Source organism: Balaenoptera musculus, chromosome 15 (genome assembly GCF_009873245.2).
Source record: "Balaenoptera musculus isolate JJ_BM4_2016_0621 chromosome 15, mBalMus1.pri.v3, whole genome shotgun sequence".
In the NCBI taxonomy this organism is placed as follows: Eukaryota; Metazoa; Chordata; class Mammalia; order Artiodactyla; family Balaenopteridae; genus Balaenoptera; species Balaenoptera musculus.
The window spans coordinates 40050546-40071129 of NC_045799.1; the positions used below are offsets into that span (position 1 = coordinate 40050546).

The 20584-nt window shown below is 41.0% G+C and overlaps 1 protein-coding gene across 7 annotated transcripts in view; it reads right to left on the reverse strand.

Moving 5' to 3' along the window:
- The window catches only part of TASP1 (taspase 1), a 316660-nt gene that overhangs the window by 113651 nt on the left and 182425 nt on the right, over positions 1-20584 (reverse strand). For all 7 annotated transcript variants that reach the window (XR_005016636.1, XM_036827379.1, XM_036827380.1 and 4 more), the window contains one exon: positions 9473-9583. Coding sequence is in view for 6 of the 7 variants with exons in the window: in XM_036827379.1 (XP_036683274.1) it covers positions 9473-9583 (111 nt within the window). In the remaining variant the exon portion in view is untranslated. The remainder of the gene's footprint in view (positions 1-9472; positions 9584-20584) is intronic.

Consider the following 20584-nt stretch of genomic DNA (forward strand, 5'->3'; position numbering starts at 1 on the left):
TATGGGTTTAACATATGAAAGATGGACACGGGGATTTGGCAGGATTCTTCTCCACCAAGTGACTTCACATCATGTCCCAACACACCAGCACGATGTGAAAAACCGTCAACACTACTGATCCTGTTCCAATGCCAGAGAACAGATTAGGTGTGGATGTGCTGTACGTGTGTTCCTCAAGAATGGCAAGTTAATGGCCTTACAGGGACAGTTGGAATGGATTTGTACATAATCTTAGAGGCCAGCCTGTCTGGAAAGTTGTATTTAATGCTTTGGAACAAATGAATTCACCTAGGGGTATAATGTCCGAGAGCAGCCCCACCAGTCTAGGGTCCCCCCACTGCCTGAGACATTTTGAGTCACATGTCATCCTGTTTAAATTAAGTCAAACAAAATTTCCTTACCAGAGTTGCAAAGCAAGTTTTTTCTATTCGAACAGATTCTCTTTTTTTGACCAGAGAGAAGCCCTCAGCCACCTTTTTTTTAAGAAAAAAAGTTGTTCTCCAATTGTTGTTAACAACCCCCAGCTGCACTGGCTCCCACACCCATTTCAAACCTCTCTGCCTGGCTTCATATCCCAGACTTTCTTGCAAGGAAAACAAAACTCTAAAATCAGAACAGTCTTGGGCTGGGCAGTTGCCAAGTCAGCTGACACTCCTTAGCCCTAGGTCAAATGGCTTACCCTAGGACATTTTGCATAGTGTTTAAGTTACTCCTTATTAAATAAAGATAAATTCATTTTTAAAATGGGAAGGAAGAGGAACTGTAAATAGAACAATTTCTTCTTGTCTCTGCAGATTTCCCCCGGGTGGTGAGGTTCTTTATAGCCCAGTAGGGGGTTCATTCAAGGATGCTTTACTGTCCTGACATGGAATCCTTAAGATTCATATAATGCATGTCCCATTATGGCCATGAAGTAGCTTTGAGTTGGCTTGCTGCCCTGAAGAACTTTCACCACTGAACTGTCTGGGGAGCTATGGGGATGGAGTTCTATAGAACTCCACTTATGCTAAGCCAAGAAAATAATTATTCCCTCTTTCCAAGGCTCACTCCATTTGTTCAAGCCTAAAGAAAGATGCTGACTGAAAAAGGAAGAGAGGGATGTGGGTCAAAGAGTAAAACAAGCCCCAAAGGACATTTCAATTCTCTTCCTATTTTATCATTTTATTGTATTAGAAACTGACGAAATAAGTGGCCAATGGCTGGGACATGGAAGTTCTCTGCTGAAGAGAAAAGCATTCAGTGAAACAAGTTATATTGAAACATGATTTCATTCATTCAACAAATATTTTTTTAGGATTTGTTTCATACTAAGGTGATCTACATTACATTTTGAGCAGATGAAAACTGACTATAAAATTTGTCAAAATGTTTTCCTGAGAGTTTTAGGAGAACCAAAGTAATAAGAATTACATAATCACTAGAATTCTGCTCATAAATCTTTGTATTCTTTATTTCAGATGGAAAACTTTGTGGCAAAAAAAAAAAAAAAAGACACTATATAGTTAGATTATAGCTAGAAGTATACTTCTCATGATGAAGAAAAAAATTACAGATGAAAATCTATTTCCAATCTTTTTAAAGTGTATTAGTAATATTTAACAGAAGAAAAGTTCTGTTATAAAGCAAACAAAGCAAATGATAGCTTTTTGTAATCAACATTTTTGTATTTTAAAAATGAAAACCAGTTCTGAAAAATATAAATCTCAGAGCACTACCGCAACAAGTTAATGCAACTCAGTTGTTGAAAAGTTTAAATATCATGTCTGCCTTATTCACTTTGCATCTAAGAATGTTACTTAATTCGCTTCTTTCCATCTGATCCTTAAATAAGAACCAAAATGCCAGCCTATCTCTTAAGACTGTAGCGAAGATGTAACAATCCCAAAGCATTGCTGAGGCGCTAAAGAAATAAGCTTCCAACCATGACACTGGACCCTCTTACAGAACAAAGTTTTAGTTATATTTTTAAGACAAGGTATTAACATCAGTAACCAACCGTAAGTAACTCTTTTCCCACTACCAGTCTAATAACTAATTTGCCTTCTCTTTGAGGGTTATTTTTATGATCGTGTAAGCCCAGCAGAATGCCTAGTCATAAGTGCTCGTGGTGGCATGTGCCATGAAATGGAAATAAGGGATATTGCTGGGCCCCGAGAACGAAGCTCCTTTGAAGTACATGTGTTTATATGTGCTCACCAAAATTTTAATGCCAGTAAAATCAAAAGGCGGTTTGGAATTTTAACTTACAGTAAAATGACCTTTTATCTTTTTAATGTTCCAGGAAGCATCAATTCAATCTAACAATTTTTATTTTTAAATCATGGCAAGTTTTCATAACAGTGACAAGAAGAATACTGGATAAAGAACTTTGCCTGATCTGAAAAGAAGGGAGGAGAATGCCCATTTCAGTTCTCACTGGTAATTGAAGAACAGTTGATTTGATCGAGCTAAGTCTAAAATGATAAAGGGACTCATTATCCTTTCAGGTAATCATGTTAAGAAACTGCAAAAATTCTCACAGAAGAAATCACCTGCTACAACATTGATATAAAGTTAAGATAGGCCCACATGGGGGCTTCAGAGATATGGGTAATGGGCAATTTCTTAAGCTGGGTGGTGGGTCCACAGGTGTTCATTTCACTATTATCCTTTATAACTTACAAATTTATTACATTCTTTTAAAAATACATGAAACATTTCACAATAAAGATGAAAACCCAGGGGAAAAAAAGGAGTAGCTGGACAGTAGAAACAATATCATGCATAAAACTTCATTATCAGCACCATGAACATATTCCTGGGCAGCAAAGAACCTGAAGTTACTCCATGAGTGAGGTGAGGGTGACTTGATGGGAAAGTAACAATTATTACGTGTGCTCATCAGATGACCAAGCTTGAGCTGAAGTGTGGGCCTTCAGTCTATTTAGCAAGAAGGCCTGCAACACAGACAGGCTTGGCGCAAAGGCCGCTGGCCGAACATACAGCGTTTTCACCCTTACTAGTCCCTATGTCTCCTGTCTTGAATTGCTTAAGATTTTCCTTAAATATATGGAGTCTATTTCGCATTGATCCTCACACTCACCGCTTCCTATTAACCACTCTAAGGTAGGAACCTCTGAACTTCACAGGGTCTGTCAGGCTTCCCATCAGCACAGTGAGGGCAGGCTACAAGGGAAAAAATGCACCCATATAGTGAGATTGGTTGTTCATGCCATATATTTGCGTATATTCTAATTACTTGTATTGACTCATAAGCTTAAAATGGAAAAGAATTTTTTCCACTGGAAGGCTTGATATGCCTTTGTTTACACAATTATTAACCATACTATATACAGCAGCCTCAATAAAGCACTTCTGTAGAGGCCTGGAAAACATGTAATTGTACTTTAGCAGGTAAAAATATATAGTTTTTTTTTCTCTAAAAGCAGAGAGAAAATTAATGATTTTCAGCTGTTTCATTCCAGGAACAAGCATTTGCTTTGTGTTAAAGCAGTGATTTGTAGGCTGGGCTTTGCCAGCATCTCATGATCTGGGGGGGTGGGAGTTGGTGGGATGGGTGTTGCAAACACATTCTCGTCCAAATTGTCCTTTTACAAGGCTGTTTGCAAAGGCTGTCTTCTGGGATCCGCTTAAACTGTCTCCAAATCTTCTTGTTCCCCAACACTCATCATTATCCAACATTTCCGACCCATATTGTTTGTTTGTTAAGAGCATGTGAGGATATTTTATGTGACATTTCACTTTTCTGGAATAGTGGTCAATTTCTTTTAAAAATATCTGCTAAATAATCACGAAAGAAATTCCATGTGGCACTTAATTTATTCCTCCAATAATTCCTGGGAGCCTACAGTGGAGGGTGGGTACAAAGCTGGATATGACCCAGTCCTTGCACTCCAATGATTCACAATCTGGTGGTGTGATGCTCAGAGACAGGAACCTTCTTTAAGATATTTCCAACCTCTGTAACCCTCCATGTGAGTCACTGGGGCTCAAAGACCTGTGACCTATTTCTTTCAAATAACTCAGTTCCAAAAAAAAAGGTTAAGAAGTGCTGGCCTAGAGGGAGGGGCAGACATTTTAATACATGTCTAAGATGTCATGGTGACTGTTACAAAGGACAGAAATTATATGTTGCAAAAAGAGCACAAGGAAGGAACAAATCACCTGGGGAAAGGGCTTCCAAAGGATTCTGACGAGATTCCTATCTGTCCTGGGTCTTAAAGGAGGAATGTAATTAGCTCAGGGCTTTCCAAGCACAGGTAATAATAGCATGTGAAAGTTACTGGGGGGAAAATATGACCCTTTGGAAGAAGACCAAGCAACTTGGAGTTGCCAGAACTCAGGTCATCGGAGATGAGTGGAGAAAAAGGAGGACTAGTAGGAAATGACACTGAAAGCATGTTCTGGAGCCAGATCAGGGAGGGCTTTTCCCAGCAAGTGATTTGGGCATTTCCCATCAATCTTCTAGGGAAATGTCCAGCAGAGGTAGGAGTGAGTGTGACCGTGTGTGTGTGTTTCCTCATTGAAGAATTAAATGTAGGGAACATGGGAGCGATAGTAAGAGATACATGTTTTGTTTTATTTTAGCATACATAGAAAGTTATTCAACATTTAGTTTAAACTTGTATTACACTAGTTACATATACTTCTGCGGCTCTTGTTTCGGCCACCACCCTCTGATCCTGGGGTTGGTGTGGCTCTCTAAGCCACAATTCGGTCAGGTTCTCATTTTGGCTCTTTCTGCTTCAGGGCAGCCTGCTTCTCCCCCGACTGCCCCTGTTCATGAGCCCGTGGTCAGGTTCTCTGGGCCACTACAGATGTATGATAGAGGGAGAGACGTCTGGTGGCAGGATGGAGGTGGGAGACAGATAGAGGTGGGGAGCCTAGAGGTTGGGGAGGCTTAGGAGACAGTCTGCAAAAGAGTGATTAGGGGCCGGCGAAGTAAAAGGGCGCCGATCACGTTTGTCCAAGAGGATCCCAAAGCAGAGAAGTGGAATCACTGATGCAAACAGAAGTCTTGACAGCCTGAGCTGCCTAAAGATGCAGCAGAGCTCCTGATTTGACACTGTAGTTCTTTAGACAAACCAGGGGACCATTTGGCAGTGAAAGCATTTAAAAGGTTTATTTGTTATCTATCACTGCATACATAAATTACCCCAAACTGTAGCGGTTTAAAACAATAAACATTTATTATCTCAGTGTCTGTGGATAAGGAGTTCAGGAGTGGCTGTGTTGGGCGGTTCTTTTTTAGGATCTCATGAGATTTCAGTCTAGAAATCTGCCCAGGGCCTCAGGCATCTGCAGGCTCACTCGGAGCTGAGGCTGTTGGCAGGAAGCCCCAGCGCCTCACTGGCTGTTGGAAGGCGGTCATAGTTTTTTTGCCAAAGGGGCCTTTCCTTGGTGCTGCTTGAGTGTCCTCATGACATGGCAGCTGGTCTTTCGTGAAGTGAGTGATCCAACCCGGAAAGCGAGAAGGAAGGCCCACTGCCTTTTCTGACCTCGCCTCAGAAGTCACACATTGTCACTCTGACATATTGGAAGAGAGTCACAAGTGGAGAGGAATTAAGCTCCATCTCTCTCGAACAGTTTATGGACATAACGAGGTCACACAAGAGGACTTTGAAAGTTCCTCTCTACCTGAGATCCTCCAACTGTATTCATGAATCAGTAAACAAAGGACAAACCTTGAAAGGGCATGTATTTGAGTCATCCCACTCTAGAAGCGGCCCACTGGGGCCCTTGTAATTGATGTATTTGGCAAGAGGGGAGGCTGGGTAATGGCTTCCTGGAAACTCCATCAAGTAGCGATGGGGTCTGATTGAAACTGCTTTTGTGGCGTAATGGAAATGCTATTGATGATTTTCAGAAAAGAGTGAATACGGAAAAAGCTCAAGTTAGAGATTGTTTTGATTATACTATTCTTGGGACAAAAAAAGTGATCGAACAATATACAGCAGTTAAGTGTTTTGTGTGTTGTTGTGTTTTTTTTTTAATTTGGGGAATTGTTTTGTTTTATTTGGATGTGTAGGAAAGAAAGATTTCTGAGCCTCCTGGTTACTAGATATTACCAAACGTTAAGGAACCACGAGTTTATGAAGTTATACTTTCATGAGAGTTTTATAAAGTGATAAATGAGAAGTCATGGTCCAAACATGAAGCAAATTAAGTTGCGGCCTGATCTGGAGCAATTAACTTGGTAAAGCACAGGAGAACCCACTTGAGCTTGATGTTTGAAACATTCTCCCTTTACAGGCAGAGGCTTATGGCAGACACTTCCCTTCTGATGGGTCTAATTTTCCACTACTGGAATCTGCAGTGAATAATATTTATATAATCTTGATACTGTCAATGCTGGTACTAATTGTCACTGTTTGGGATCAACATCTAATCAGAGCATAGAAGGCAAGCTGCCTGTAGGACAGAATGCAAATGTTACTATCTATGACAATAATGGCATGGTTGTTAGAGGTTGAGGTGAGGGTTGGGAGTCAGGGAGGAAGAGGAAGGAAACTTACATAGTCCAAGGGGTGAGGTATGGTTGGCAGAGATGATAGAAAGTGGATGAATCAAGAAATAGTGCATTACAGTTGAAATAAAATATAATAAATATACGATTTCAAGTTAGAGTTCTCACAAAAGTCATGTGGAGGGGCTTCCCCAGTGGCGCAGCGGTTGAGAATCCGCCTGCCAATGCAGCAGACACGGGTTCGATCCCTGGTCCGGGAAGATCCCACATGCCACGGAGCAAGCTCGTGAGCCACAACTACTGAGCCCGCGTGCTGCAACTACTGAAGCCCACGTGCCTAGAGCCCGTGCTCCACAATGAGAGAAGCCACTGCAATGAGAAGCCCGTGCACCGCAACGAAGAGTAGCCCCCGCTTGCCGCAACTAGAGAAAGCCCGCGTGCAGCAACGAAGACCCAACGCAGCCATAAATAAATAAATAAATAAATAAATAAATAAATAAATAAATAAATAAATAAATAAATAAATAAATTTTAAAAAGTCATGTGGAAAGGTGGTGGGGAATGGTATGAGCTATGTTCATAATTTTTTCCCCCGAAGGAGTCACTAGTTACTGATTGAGAAACAGAAGCATAAGCACATTCTATAGAGTGAAGGTGAATCCCGTGAGAAGAACCAGAATCAGAAGCTGGCAGCTCTGGGAACTGGGTGGCAAAGGTGACTTTCACATCTTCTTTCTATCCTTCTGTTCCACGTTTACTTTCTCACCACCCACTGAACATATGTAACTTTCTTAAAGCAAAATATGTAAAAACCCACGTCACTGGTAGCACCTATAAGTTGATAGGAGCCTAAGTTCACCAGGTTTTAGTAGATAAACTCCACAAACATCAGTCCCTCTAGCTAACTTTAACAAATGGCAAGATTTCACTTATTTCACAAATTGACAGTTTTCATTCTTCTCCTTGAGACAGAGAGTAGGAATCAGTTTACAAATTACTACCTTGGTGATAAAAACTATTTAATATGAGCTAAAATTCTATGACTTATCCTTAAATATGCATTTCTATACTACACCACCAAAAATGAAAGGACAACCAAAAAAAAAACCCTTACAATTTTCAGGATTAACTTGAATGGACAAGAGTCCAGGCTCAGTAAAGTACAGAAACTCTATTCTAGCAACAGTCTATGAAGCAGTTTTAATAACTGTCCCCCACCCTGCCTCCCAGTACTAAAGACTTATTCTGAGTTTTTATGGAAGGCCCAGGTACCTCCTCTGCATATTTTAAAAGCAAACTCCCTGCTACCTAACTGTGGAAGATACTCAAAGGTTTTGACAATGATTAAGATACTGAAGAAGCAAGTGGCTGCTTGCCTCAGTTTAACAAACGATGGCCATTAAAAACAAACAAACAAACAAACAAAACATTTGCCAGGAGCAACCTGGGTACCAAGTGTAGTGGGTGGAAAGAGAAAGAAAATATAGCATGAAAAACAATGAAGTTGGTGATGAGAGTCCAGGTGGAGAAAGAGGCATTTTCTATAAAAGTGCTTTTTTTTTTTCTTTGACAAATGAGAGGAGAGATTTTATGAAAGTTCTTCGGGCTTTTATAGAAAAAATACTTTTTATTCTCATAAGAACTGCTCAGTCTTCTATTTTACAGACTTATAAAACCTCAAGATATGTAGGGACTTGTACTACAGCAATTCACAACAATCATACAATACAGATCAGGTACCAACCATACTTGATAAAAGGAATTTTACACAAAGAGCTGAAGTACCACATCCCTGAGAATGATTTGTAGTGCTTATATATTAAAAAAAAAATACGTAGAGAAGAATGGATAACTACAGAGTGCTATAACCACACGTAATGTAATACTATACAGCAATGAAAGTGAACAAACTACTGTCACAAGTAACGTAGATGAATCTAACAGGTTTAACATTTCCTTGAAGACATTAGACACCAAGAATACATATTCTATGATTCCATTTATACAAAATATAAAATCAAATAGAACTAATCATGGTGTTAGAAGTCAGCATGGTAGTTAACTTTGAAAGGGGTAGAGACTGGGATGGGTTATGTGGGAGCTTTTAGGGTTGCAGTAAAGTTCTATTTTTTATCTAGATGCTGGTCACATGGGTGGGTTCAGTTTGTAATATTTGCCACGCAGTTGTAGTTAACAATTTTTTTCTGCGTGTACACTTCGATCAAAAAGTCAACTAAAAAAAAAATAACATATAGGGCTCCCTGCTAGCTTATGTGGCACCTTTATGCAGATTTTTTAAAGTGCGCCCCTCTGGATGAATGAATTAGAAAAAGGCACCCCCATGGGCAGAGGCAGCCCCACAAGTTTGTGCCATGGCAAACGGAGGGTGGGCTGGGCTCCATCCCCACTGGTATGCTTTGCTAGACACGAAATCACACATCTGGATGGACATCTGCAAATCTGCAAAATACTCATGGGACCCTTCCATAAGAAGGGCAGGGCAGATATCCTTATTGCACAGATGAGGAAGTGGCATAGAACAGTGAGAATGATGCGCAAAGGCATCACAGCTAATAAGCCATGGAGCCAGGGTGGACTTCTAGGCCAGTAGCTCTTCACATGGTTCTGATTCCTTTTGGGGAGGGGAACAGGAAGAAGCTTCTCTCTATGTTACTGTGTATATTGTTATGTGTCATCTCCAACGCTCTGTCAAATAAGGCAGGGGATAAATACATGGTCCGATAGTCTTAATATTGGGCTTTAGTAAAGGTGCTAGGTGCTAAGTCCATTTGAAAAATATGCTATAAGCATATACTCCGAAATGAATATTCACCTTGTAGATGTTGACCTAGGCAAAGAGGGCAGTGGAATAGAGATGTTTACATATCAATAGAGCAACCTGGCCCAACCATAGGTTAAAATGATCGACTTAAGGATATAAATCTTTCCATCTGTTGGAAAAAATGAAAGAGAAAGACACCCACGTAATGTGTTTGTCTAACTTACCCAGAAGCGTCTGCTTATTTTGGGAGGAGTTAGGCTCTGCAGAACATCTGCAGGATCGGAGGACAATCACTCCTCCGAGCACGCCGTCTTCGCTGGCCAGGAAAGGTGAGCCTAGGCAGAAATGACTAGTGGTCATTTTCAGTTAATTTTACTCTTTTCCCTTTCAATTTTCATTTGATTACTGGAACAAACGTGTGGTATGAATAAGTTCTTGAAAGATGCCCACTTTCTGACACTCGCCATTGTTCGTACCTTGTACAGGCGGGATAGCAAAGGCAGGCTTGTGCCCGAACAGGCAAAGACAGTGCCAGACGCCTCCAAGAAGACTTGACTGGGGGTGGAGTGTGCATGACCGTATTCAGAATGGAATTGGAAACGCTGCCAGATTAAAGGCCCAAAACACAAATACAGGAAAAAATGCTCAGCAGCTCCCTTTGATCAGCTCTTAGGGATCACTTACCAGGCTCTCCCTGCTGTCAGAGGCATGCCACCAAAAGCTTTGATTTACTACCTTAAATTCAACTTTAAACAATAAGCCACAAACTTTATTACAGATATTTAAAAATGCTCCTGATGGTTTACACAAATAAGGGTGAAACTGTATTTCTATTATGAGAGTCTGGTGGTTAGAAACAACCATGCTTCGCAGAGATCTCACACAAACTAAACCATTGTGAGCATTTCAGGAACGCTGCTTTTTAAAACCCCTCATTTTTGCTCCCCAAGGACATCTTCTTCGAACATCTGGCATAGCAAGGGAGCACGTGGAGAACAAATGCAAAATGAGTCCAAGCACTATCAAAGAAAGTAATAAAAATAAAAACCAACCAAATTGGATTTGGGGGGAGCTTCTGGTTAAACTCAGTAGATTAAACGCATGCATTTATCTCCACTCTTTTCTCAAATCCCAGTAAACTGGGGGAAAGGGAAGGGAAAAAAGGCATGGCCTAATAAGGACAGAGAGAGAGACAAGAAAAAAACTGACCTTTTAGAAAACAGAAAGAAGACGGACAAGGAGTTGCTCACCTAGTGGACCTAGGAAAGCTGAAACCTAAGCTTCCACGGGTGGGGGGGGGGGGGCGGGGAGGCTGGTTGGAGTCGAGGGACACCTGTAAGAAGCCATCCAGTTTTGTCATAAAACCGAAAAAGGACCAGAAATTGGAGGCATCAAGTTCTTCTGAAGGCAGGGGTGCAGGGTGGGCCTGGAATAAAGATGGTTGGTTGAGAGTGTCCCAAAGGATCCTCTAGACCAGGGGTTGGTAAACTATGACCTGCCTGCTCTACAGCCTGTTTTTGTGCTGTCTACAAGCGAAGAGTGTTTTACATTTTAAACTTTTTTTTTTAAGAGAGAGAAAAAGAGAAGGAAGAGGAAGAGAAGAATATGTGGTAGAGACCACAGTGTAGCCCACAAAGTTTAAAATCTACTCTCTGGCCCTTCATAGAAAAAGTTTGCCGACCCCTGACCTCGAGCCCCAGATTCCTACCTAGAGAGGAAGTTACTCCTCCCTAACCCTAGAGAAAGCAGGACATTTACTCTCTAGAGATGCTGAACAAGAGGGACTTGAGACTTGGGGTCATCAGGCTCAGCCCAGGGCAGACGGGAGGCTCCACGCTGAAAACAGGGGCTGAAGGGGAGTCTTTATGTTAAACAGTGAAATAACCAGCTCCCTTCACTCACAGGCTCTCAGGATGCAAGAAGGTAGGCTGATATCCTCCAAGCAAGAGACTGGATAATTCCTTTCCAGTCTCAAGAGTATTTCCAATCTCAGTTCCAAGCAGCTCAAGAGTAAAGACCTATTTGAGAGAACCTAAAAACATAGCTTGTCCTTGCCTTATGGGGAGGGCTTCCAGATGACAAGTGTGACTCATACACAGAAGGTTTTCAGGTCAGCTTCTTGGTACTTAGACAACCTAGGATCACTAGTTGTTTCCATTAGGCCTCCAGGAAACACAGAAAGCAAACAAGCAAAAACATAACAGAGGGAAAACTTAGGCAAACACTTTGATCAGAAGAACAATTAAAAAAAAAAAAAATGGGGCGGTGGATTCCCTGGTGGTCCAGTGGTCAGGACTCAGCGCTTTCACTGCGAGGGCCGGTTTTGATCCCTGGTCGGGGAACTAAGATCCTGTAAGCTGCATGGTGCAGCCAAAAAAAAAAAAAAGAAGAAGAAAAAGAAAAAAGAGAAACACAAAAAAGACAGAATGAGAAATGAGAGAAAAAAAAAATTTTAAATCAGAAGAACAGGCCAGAAGATCCAATATCTGAATAAGAGGAATTTCAAAGAGAGAAAATAAAAGAAATGAAAGGGAAGAAATTTCAAAAAATAATTAAAAAGCAATTCCAAGAATTGAAGGATGAGTGTTCAGACTGAAAAGGCTCATGAACCTCCCAGCACAATTCATGGGGAAAAAAAAAAAAAAGAGTGCCATGAAGACATATCACTATGAAATATCAAATACTGAGGAAAGAGAGAAAGGTCTAAAAATTTCCAAATGGGGAAAAAAGATCACAGGGAAGGCAAGGGGATCATAATGGCATCGGATTTCTCAACAGCAACACTGGGAACTAGAAGATTAGGAGGTATTATCTTCAAAATGCTGAGAGAAAATTATTTCCAACCTAAAATTCTACCCTTGGCCAAAATGTCCATCAAGCGTGAAAGGAGAAAAAAGCTCAACAAAGTCTCAAAGAATTCACCTCCTGTGCACTCTTTCTCAGAAAGCTATAGGATGAATGTGCCTCAGCAAAATGAAGGAGCAACGAAAATAATGAGAAAGAAAAGAAGAGCTGCAAACAGGGGATCCAAAACAAGACAAAAGTATTCCTGGGTGAAGCACGGCTACACACAGGCTTGGAAAGCCAACAGACCAAAACAGCAGAAAGCCAGAGGAAGCTGGAAAGGTATTTCCAAGGAGGGGAAAAAATTAAACATACAAGATACATGTTGTATTTGAAATTATTGAGAAGAAATGTTTCAGATTTTGTGGGAAGACTGAGAATGAAAGAGTGATTGGTAAAAAAAAAAAAAAAAAAAAAAAAAGTGAGGCAAATATTAACTGCAGAAGAAATAAAAATTTCTACAGGAAATGAAATAGAATCACAGCCCACTATGTAGCTCAGATGTCAACAGCTAGAGTAAAAAATATAAACTTGCAATACTGATGAACTGAAAAATAGGGATATAATACATTAAGAGGAGAAAAGGCCTGTGTGGGTGAGTGTAGGTTTGAAGTTGGAAGTATGAAGGAACTACTAAGTCCTTGCCTTCCCTGAAGTGAAGATGATAACATCTAAATCTGATATCCAAATAATATTTAAATTGAAAAATCAAGAAATAGTAGTATAAGCATATTATATTGAATTATAGATGTAAGTTTGAGAAAAAATAGCTAAGAGAGTTAAAAGTAGTAGCCTCCAGGGAGAGGAAAATGGGGGGGCGCTGTGGAGGGTTGGGACAGGGAACTACTCATTTTCAGTGTAAGCCTGGGGGTACTGCTTGTCTTTTTAAACCACACACACACATTGCTTTGCAAAGAAAAGCAACACAGATTTATACTGTGGAACTAGGGTAAAGTTTTTACTCCTCAGCCTCTTAGACAAGAGGGAAAGGAGACAGGGAATTAACAGTCACTGAGAAACTACCCTGTGTCAGGCCCTAGTTCCATGTTTTCATGTTCTGTAGTGTAATTTTCACAACCACCCCGAGAAGGCATTTTATGATCACTTTACAGATGAAGAACCTGAGGTTCAGAGGGGTTCAATGACAAGTCACAGCCACGCCACAGTTGAGGAGGAAGGCTTCCCCCCCTGTCTCTTGAAGCCCATGGTTCTGCCTGCTTTGCAGCAAAGCCTCTCAGGAACAGGAAACTCTGGATAAGCTTACGGCCCAACCGCCTGCTGGAGAGCTCCACCCCACCTGCACTCAAAGTCTTGGCACCTCTACAATTGCTCCTTTGTCACCAAATCTGGTCACTTCTTCTGGGGTCCTCACAGCTCACCCAAGCTCAGAACCTTCTACCTCTTCCCTCTCCAATGACTCAACTCTTCAAACCACATCAAGTCCTGCCAGTTCTCTGTGGGTGCGCCTGTGCCTGCCTCCGCCCCGTCATGCCCACCGACAGGACCCCATGCACTCTCCTTGTCCTTCCTGATCCAGTCACTCACCTCTTAGAGAAATTAATCCAATCAATGTGTACGATGCGCCAGGGCTCGTCGGGCACTGGGGACACGGCAGTGAACAAATGAGGTATCTGCTCACATCGAGTTGAGCAGATTGGGAGACAAGTAATAAAGTCACAAATCAACAAGGAAATCCACCCAGTTAGTAGGAAGTGCGGTGAAGAAAATGAATCCAGGCAAGTGTTGTCGGGCATGACTGGGGCTAATACTTTACATCAAGGGTCGGGGAAGGCATCTTTGATAAGGTGCTAACCATGTGAAGATCCGGGGAAGGAACATTCCAGGCGGATGAACCAGCAAATGCAGATACCCAGAGGTGGGAAGGAGTCTGGAAGTTCAGGAAATAAAAGGAGGCTAGAGTGGCAAAGCCAAGTGAAGGAGGGGGAGGGAGGGTAGAATCTAAGTTCAGAGGGAAGCGGGGCCACGTCACATTAGGTTAGAGAAGGCCCAGCAAGGAGTTTGGATTTTATTCCAAGTGTGATGAAAAGATGACAGCGGGCTTTAACCAGGTCAGTGATGGTTTTTATTTGTGTTTGTAGGAGGTTACTCTGCTGTGCAGAACAGATGGGCAGGGCAAGTGTGGAAGCAGGAAGCCACTAAAAGAGCTTGGTTGTGAGACGCCAGTGGCTTGGGTGAGCCTGGTGGCAGTGGAGACGGTCAGCAGAGGGTGGGTCTGGGATACGTTCTGCAAGCAGAACCAATATGGCTGTTCATAGGATGGATATGGGCATGGGAAACTGATATCAAAGTTTACTCTAGTAAGAAATACGCACCCCAGCTATGATCATACCATTAAACCATTCAGAAATTTTCAATGACTCCCAACTGCTCATGGAATAATGTCTAAACTCCTTAGCCGGGCCCAGACGTCCTCTCTCTTCCCAACCTTATCTCCCTATTATTTTTGCACAGCATGTGGTCTAGCCAAATTGGACTTCCTATATTCCATTTCCCCAAGACATCCCCCTCGGCCCATTGTTGTGAACTGTCCTTCCCAGCTCCCTCCTCCTCCCCTCCATGAACTGAAATCTATTCTTCAGCTCCAGTGCCTTGTATACAGACCCAAGCTCTTTGGAGTGAGAGTATCTGATTCACCTTTGAGGCCCTCTTAGAGACTAACAGAGTACTTCTACTTATTCACCACCTTCCCCTAACCCCAACCTACACACACACACACACACACACACACACACACACACACACACTCCTGCCTACACCACTGAAGTGCGGTGTCAAAGATGGCAAGACAGTATATGCGTGCTCAAAGGGGGTGGGGCCCCTGGGCACCATGGAAGCTTAAATCAGGGCTCCTCACCCTTGATATGCATTCATTCAAAGATTTAATGAAACGATGATTAAAGTACTATATTTGAAGATTCCAAAATTTTCATGGAAAGTAGTCAGATTTCATATTATCACTGTGGTGTTTAAAAAAACGACACTGACTCAGACCAAAACCCCTGTTTTGACTCTCAAGGTAGTAACTGTGTGGTCTTAAGCAAGACATATTAAAAAAAATTCTATGCTTCAGTTTCTTCAATTATAAATCATGGATATTAAAAGATATCTTTCTTGGTTGTTGTGAGGGTTGAATTTATATATTAACTTTGTAACCTCTGAGGTGCTATTTAAACATTTGGTGGTAGTAATGTTAAGGGTAGGAGCACACTTCAGCATTTTGCTGGTTCTCAAAGATTATCATGTTGAACAAGATCTATTACTGTACTTACCTGGTTAACCTCCTACATCAGTTGGAACTAGTGCTCAACTGACATTCGGTGATTGGATGGTGGTGGTGACAGAGTATCAATTTCCCAAGTTAAAATGTTAAACAGTGTCTGTGTAAAAGGAAACACTTTCTTGTTCTTCCCAGTAAGAAAAATTAACATAGAGTGACATGTTGGGCTCTGTGATAAGTGCTTTCTATAATCAAATAGGGAATTTGGGGGGGCAAAAATTAACTAAGACAATCCAAAGTTCCATGTGCAAGTAGGTGCACAAAGTAAAGAAGATTAATAGAAACAAAGAAATAATAAAAATTAAGCTTCATTCACCCTACTAAAATATCTCAAATTGATTCTTTAAATGCCCAAATCTATAACTACTATGGAATGAAATTATAATTACAGATGGTAAGAAACATATTCACTGTGATCAAATGTGTGTATCTGGATATTCATTAAGATTGTAAATCCAGACTGTAAACAAATGAGACACCTGCTTACTGTATTTGTGCCATATCTTTAAGAATGAAGAATTTGAAGAAATTGGAAAAGAAAATCCCTGTATTAAAGTAGAGAAGTTAGCGGGAATATTAATCCATATTCTTTTGATTGCTAGTGCCGGAATCCCAATTAGAATGATTTTAAGTAAAAAGGAGGATTCACTGGCTCATAAAATCCAAGAGGAAAAAAAAAAAAACCAAACTTCTGGAAGGGTGGGGATGTGATGGGTTTCAGGAACAGCTGGAAACAGCTTCTTCTGTATGGATGGTAATGGCCATCTATGGATAGGTCCAGAGCTGTATACCTGATACAACTTTCGCCACCAGAGAGACTTCCTCTTTTTATCAGGTTTCACATTCTCAGAGGCCATCAGACTTCAGAAGATAGGGAAATCTGACTGGCCTGGCTTTGCCTAGGGGTTAAGCCTAGAGCAATCAACTTTATCCAAGAGTCCAGTGGAGTGGGCTCATGGATGGACAGACAAATCCACAGATGTCCACAAAACACAAATGGATAGAAGACTGGGCTACACAACCAGGAGATTGGTGCTGTCTACTCGAACTTGGACAAGCCACTTTATCTCTCTGAACCATGCTTTCTTCCCTCGTCTGAAAAACTGAGAGACTGGACTAGTAACCTCTAATGTCTCTAACAGTTCTAACGGGCACGAGTATTTTCAGTTTTAAATATTCCTGTCTCCCCACCAGCAGCAACCAGCCATTACTGGATGCCAGCAAGCTAAAACATTAGAGCTCCTTTTGCAAAACATGATACAACACTTCCTCTTCAACATGTGAGAACCTATCAAGAGAGTAATTTTGTAGCCAGAAGGCAGGTGCTATTCTTCTACCTTCCCATCACATTTAACAAAGAATCTCTGTCTTTTAAATACAGTTCTGTGTATTGCTTTCTTCTTTTTAAAGTCTAGATGACAAACCACTTGAATGGCATTTTCTCTTCAAGGAATTATACATATAGTGAGAAAAAGAGATACAATAAGAGAAAGAGAGAGAGAGAGAGAGAGAGAGAGAGAGAGAGAGAGAGAGAGAGAGAGAGAGGCATGGTTTGTGTGGAGGTCAAGTGAGAAAGAAAATGGACTAGGGAATAATGAATGTTCCCTACTGAAAACATATACCTCTAACTTCAAAAAAACAAGAGAGATTACAAATATTCCTTAGACACAAAAGCAGGATAACAGTTTATACTTTCTGAAAGATCAAGGACCTTTCCTCTAAAGATGCACTTCAGTTACCATATCTTTCATGGATGTGAAGTATAGCAGAATGACATGAAGACCACATAACATAACGAGAGGAGCTAGTACCTAAGTTCAGAGGTGACAGTGCCATTAATGAAGTGCCACTATATCCTACCTCTGAGGAGACGTCTACAAGACTGTCGCCATCATCCTATAAGACGTATATTAACTTAACTGCATTCTCTCCTTTCCTGCTCCCACAAAAATCCCAATGGGACAGTTATTACTACATTCATTTGGCAGATGAGAAACCGAAGGAATGAAAGGAAGAAGCTGAGGCACACGAAGGTAAATGACCTACGAAAACACAAAGGGGAAGAGGGGAGCGAGGCACCAGACGACTGATCCAGATCCTCTCACCACAAACCCTGAGGACATACCTGCCCTCAAAAACCCACCTCTACCACAGCTCTAGAGTGTCATCATTATGTGTGGTTTTCTGGTGATAAGCATAGTTTTAAAGACTCCAACTGAACTCCTTAGAGAGGAGAGCTGAGTTGGGTTTAGTTGAGTTGAGCTGAAGAGAGCTAAGTGTGGCCAATGACCCTTTTGAAATCCCTTACCTAACAAAAGCTGAAATACAAGAAAAGTCAATTTATTTCAAAACAGAAAATTCTAAATTATAATCAGAACCTAAACATATCAGAGAGACATTCAGTCTTTGAATAAATTTATTGATTCTGCCACAAAGATTTGGAGCAAGAAACCAAATTAAGGATTCCATTAAAGCCTCTGCTTGTTGGTTTAACCAAACATAGGATGTACACACCTGATACTGTTTTAGAAATGACAGGAGATTTTTTTTTTTAATTTGACACAAGGTTTCTGTCCTCAAGGGAACAATTCAGCTGAGGAGAAAAGACAAAATACTTAAAAAATCACAAAGCAATTCAAGCAGGATCAGGGGGTTATCTTCTTTTTCTGAATATTCCAGCCCAACATTTTACCTGTATGTGGAAGGATCAAGGATTCCACAAATGCACCCTTAAGCAACGATGACAGGATGAGAATGTGAATCCCTGACAGAGAAGCAGGTTAGAGCAGCCTACAGAGAACTGAAGACTCACGGGAGGGGAAGCCAAAGGGCTGGTTTACCATCCCTGGTCCTAGAACTTTACATGTTAACGTTAACAAGTAAGACAAACATCCTCTGCCCTCAGACTCTGCGGGGTCCCTCCAAGCTGCTGGGGGTTGTAGAGAACACCATTCCCACCAGTTACAGCTGCCAGAACTTCCATCTCCAGGAGTGTCGCAAGGCAGAAATGGTGATAGTGGCAGAAGACAGGGGTCCAGACCAGGTAAAGTGTCCTCCGTGAGGGTACAGTGGGTGGTGCAGTTCATACTTTCTTATTAATGCTAGACTAGAAGCCATGAATTTGAGAAGTACGACATCCATTCAACAAATGCTTCATATTTTGTAAATATTCACTTTAAAATATTTAAGAATCAACCTTGTGCCAAGCACTGTTTATGGGGCCTTGGGTGCACGATGATTAAGGCAAAATCTGTATCCAACATGGTCTGAATGTTTGTGCCCCCTCAAAATCATATGTTGAAAATCTAATAACTAATGTGACAGTATTAGGAAGTGTGGCCTTTGGGAGGTGAGTAGGTCATAAGAACAGAGTTCTCACGAACATGATTAGTGTGCTTATAAAATAGGCCCAAGAAAGTTCCCTTTCCCTTCTGGCCATGTGAGGATACAATGAGAAGTCTGCTACCTGGAAGAAGGCCCTCACCTGACAATACGGGCCACCGGATCTTGAAGTCCCAACCTCCAGAACTGGGAGAAATAAATTTCTTTTGTTTATAAACCACCCAGTATGTGGTATTTTGTGTGGGTAGCGCAACTGGACTAAGACACCAAGTCATCTATGATATGACAGACAATAAACAAATACCACCAGTGGTAGAAAGGAAAATCAAGCAGCATAGGGGAGATAACAGTAATATGGTGGGTACACAGGGAGACAGCATTTTAATCAGGATGGTCTGGGATAGCTTCTCTGTCCTGGGATAATGATAAATAAATGACTAGCGAGACATCTGAAGGAAAAAAAAAAAAAAACCTAACCAAGTGAGAGAACAGCAATACAGGTACGGGGGCCTTGGGGCAATGATGTTTCCAATGTAGTAAAGAACTCTATCCCCGTATATAATCATGCCAAACCACCAGGGTGTTCCTCATTTCAAGTCAAGAGAAGGAAGGGCTAGTATTCAGCTGACTGTTAATGGCTGGTGTCCCTACTGATTATTAACTCTCTTGACTCTCCCCTGACAAAAGGCACATTTTCAATTTATTACTGTACTTTAAAAAAATGTACTATACATACAGATTCTAAATACTCAAACAAACAAACAAAATAATATACAGTTAGCTCTCTGTATCTACAAGTTCCACATCCACAGATTCAACCGTGGATCAAAAATATTTGAAAAAAAATTTCCAAAACTTGAAATTGCTGCACTCCAGCAGCTATTTACATAGCTTTTACACTATATCACATATTATAAGTAATCTAGAGATGATTTAAAGCAGACAGGAGGATGTGTGTAAGTTTATATGCAAATACTACACCATTTTATACAAGGGACTTGAGGATTATATCACCAGGGGGTCCTGGAACCAAACCCCCCCCGCAGACACTGACTGTAAATGAAAGCATGCCTTACTGCAGTGCCATTCCAAAGAGGTGAGTACCACCAAGAGCCTCCTGTATAGCCTTTCTGAAATTATCCATACTGACACACATATCTTTTTTCAATTTTTCACTCAGTTGTACCATGTTACATAAACTATTCTGTTTCTGGCTTTTAAAATTTAATAATTTAACTTGGAGATCCTTCCATATCAGCACACACAAATTTAGCTCACCCTTTTTAACAATGACTATACTCTTGGACATATATGCTATCACTTCTTTAATTAGTTCCCTAGTGGTGGGCATTTAGGTCATTTCTAGTTTTGTTTGTTTGTTGCCATTACAAATAATGCTGCAGTAGACATCTGGACATTTACCTTTCATACATGTATGAATATACAGGATACACTTCTCAATGTAGAGTTGATGAATCAATCACCATATTCACTGAAATTATTTGCTACAGATTCCCAAACGGCCTTCTAAGAAGATTTATACGCATAGGAAAGTGTTTGAGAGTGCCCGTTTCCCCATAACCTTACCAAAACTAGGCATCAGCAAACTGTTTGATTACTACTAATCTTATACATGAAAAATGATAACTGATTGTTGCTTGTTTTGCATTTATTTAATTATGAAAAATGTTCAATGTCTATGAGCCATTCGTATCTCCTTATCTGTGAGCTGCTTTCAGATCTGTGAACACACAACTGGTTGCCTACCCATTAGCCATTCTCCCTTTCTTCCTTTCAGACAAACCTTAATTTTGTTTGTTTGGGACAGAAGTTTGCCCAGCTTCCCAAACTC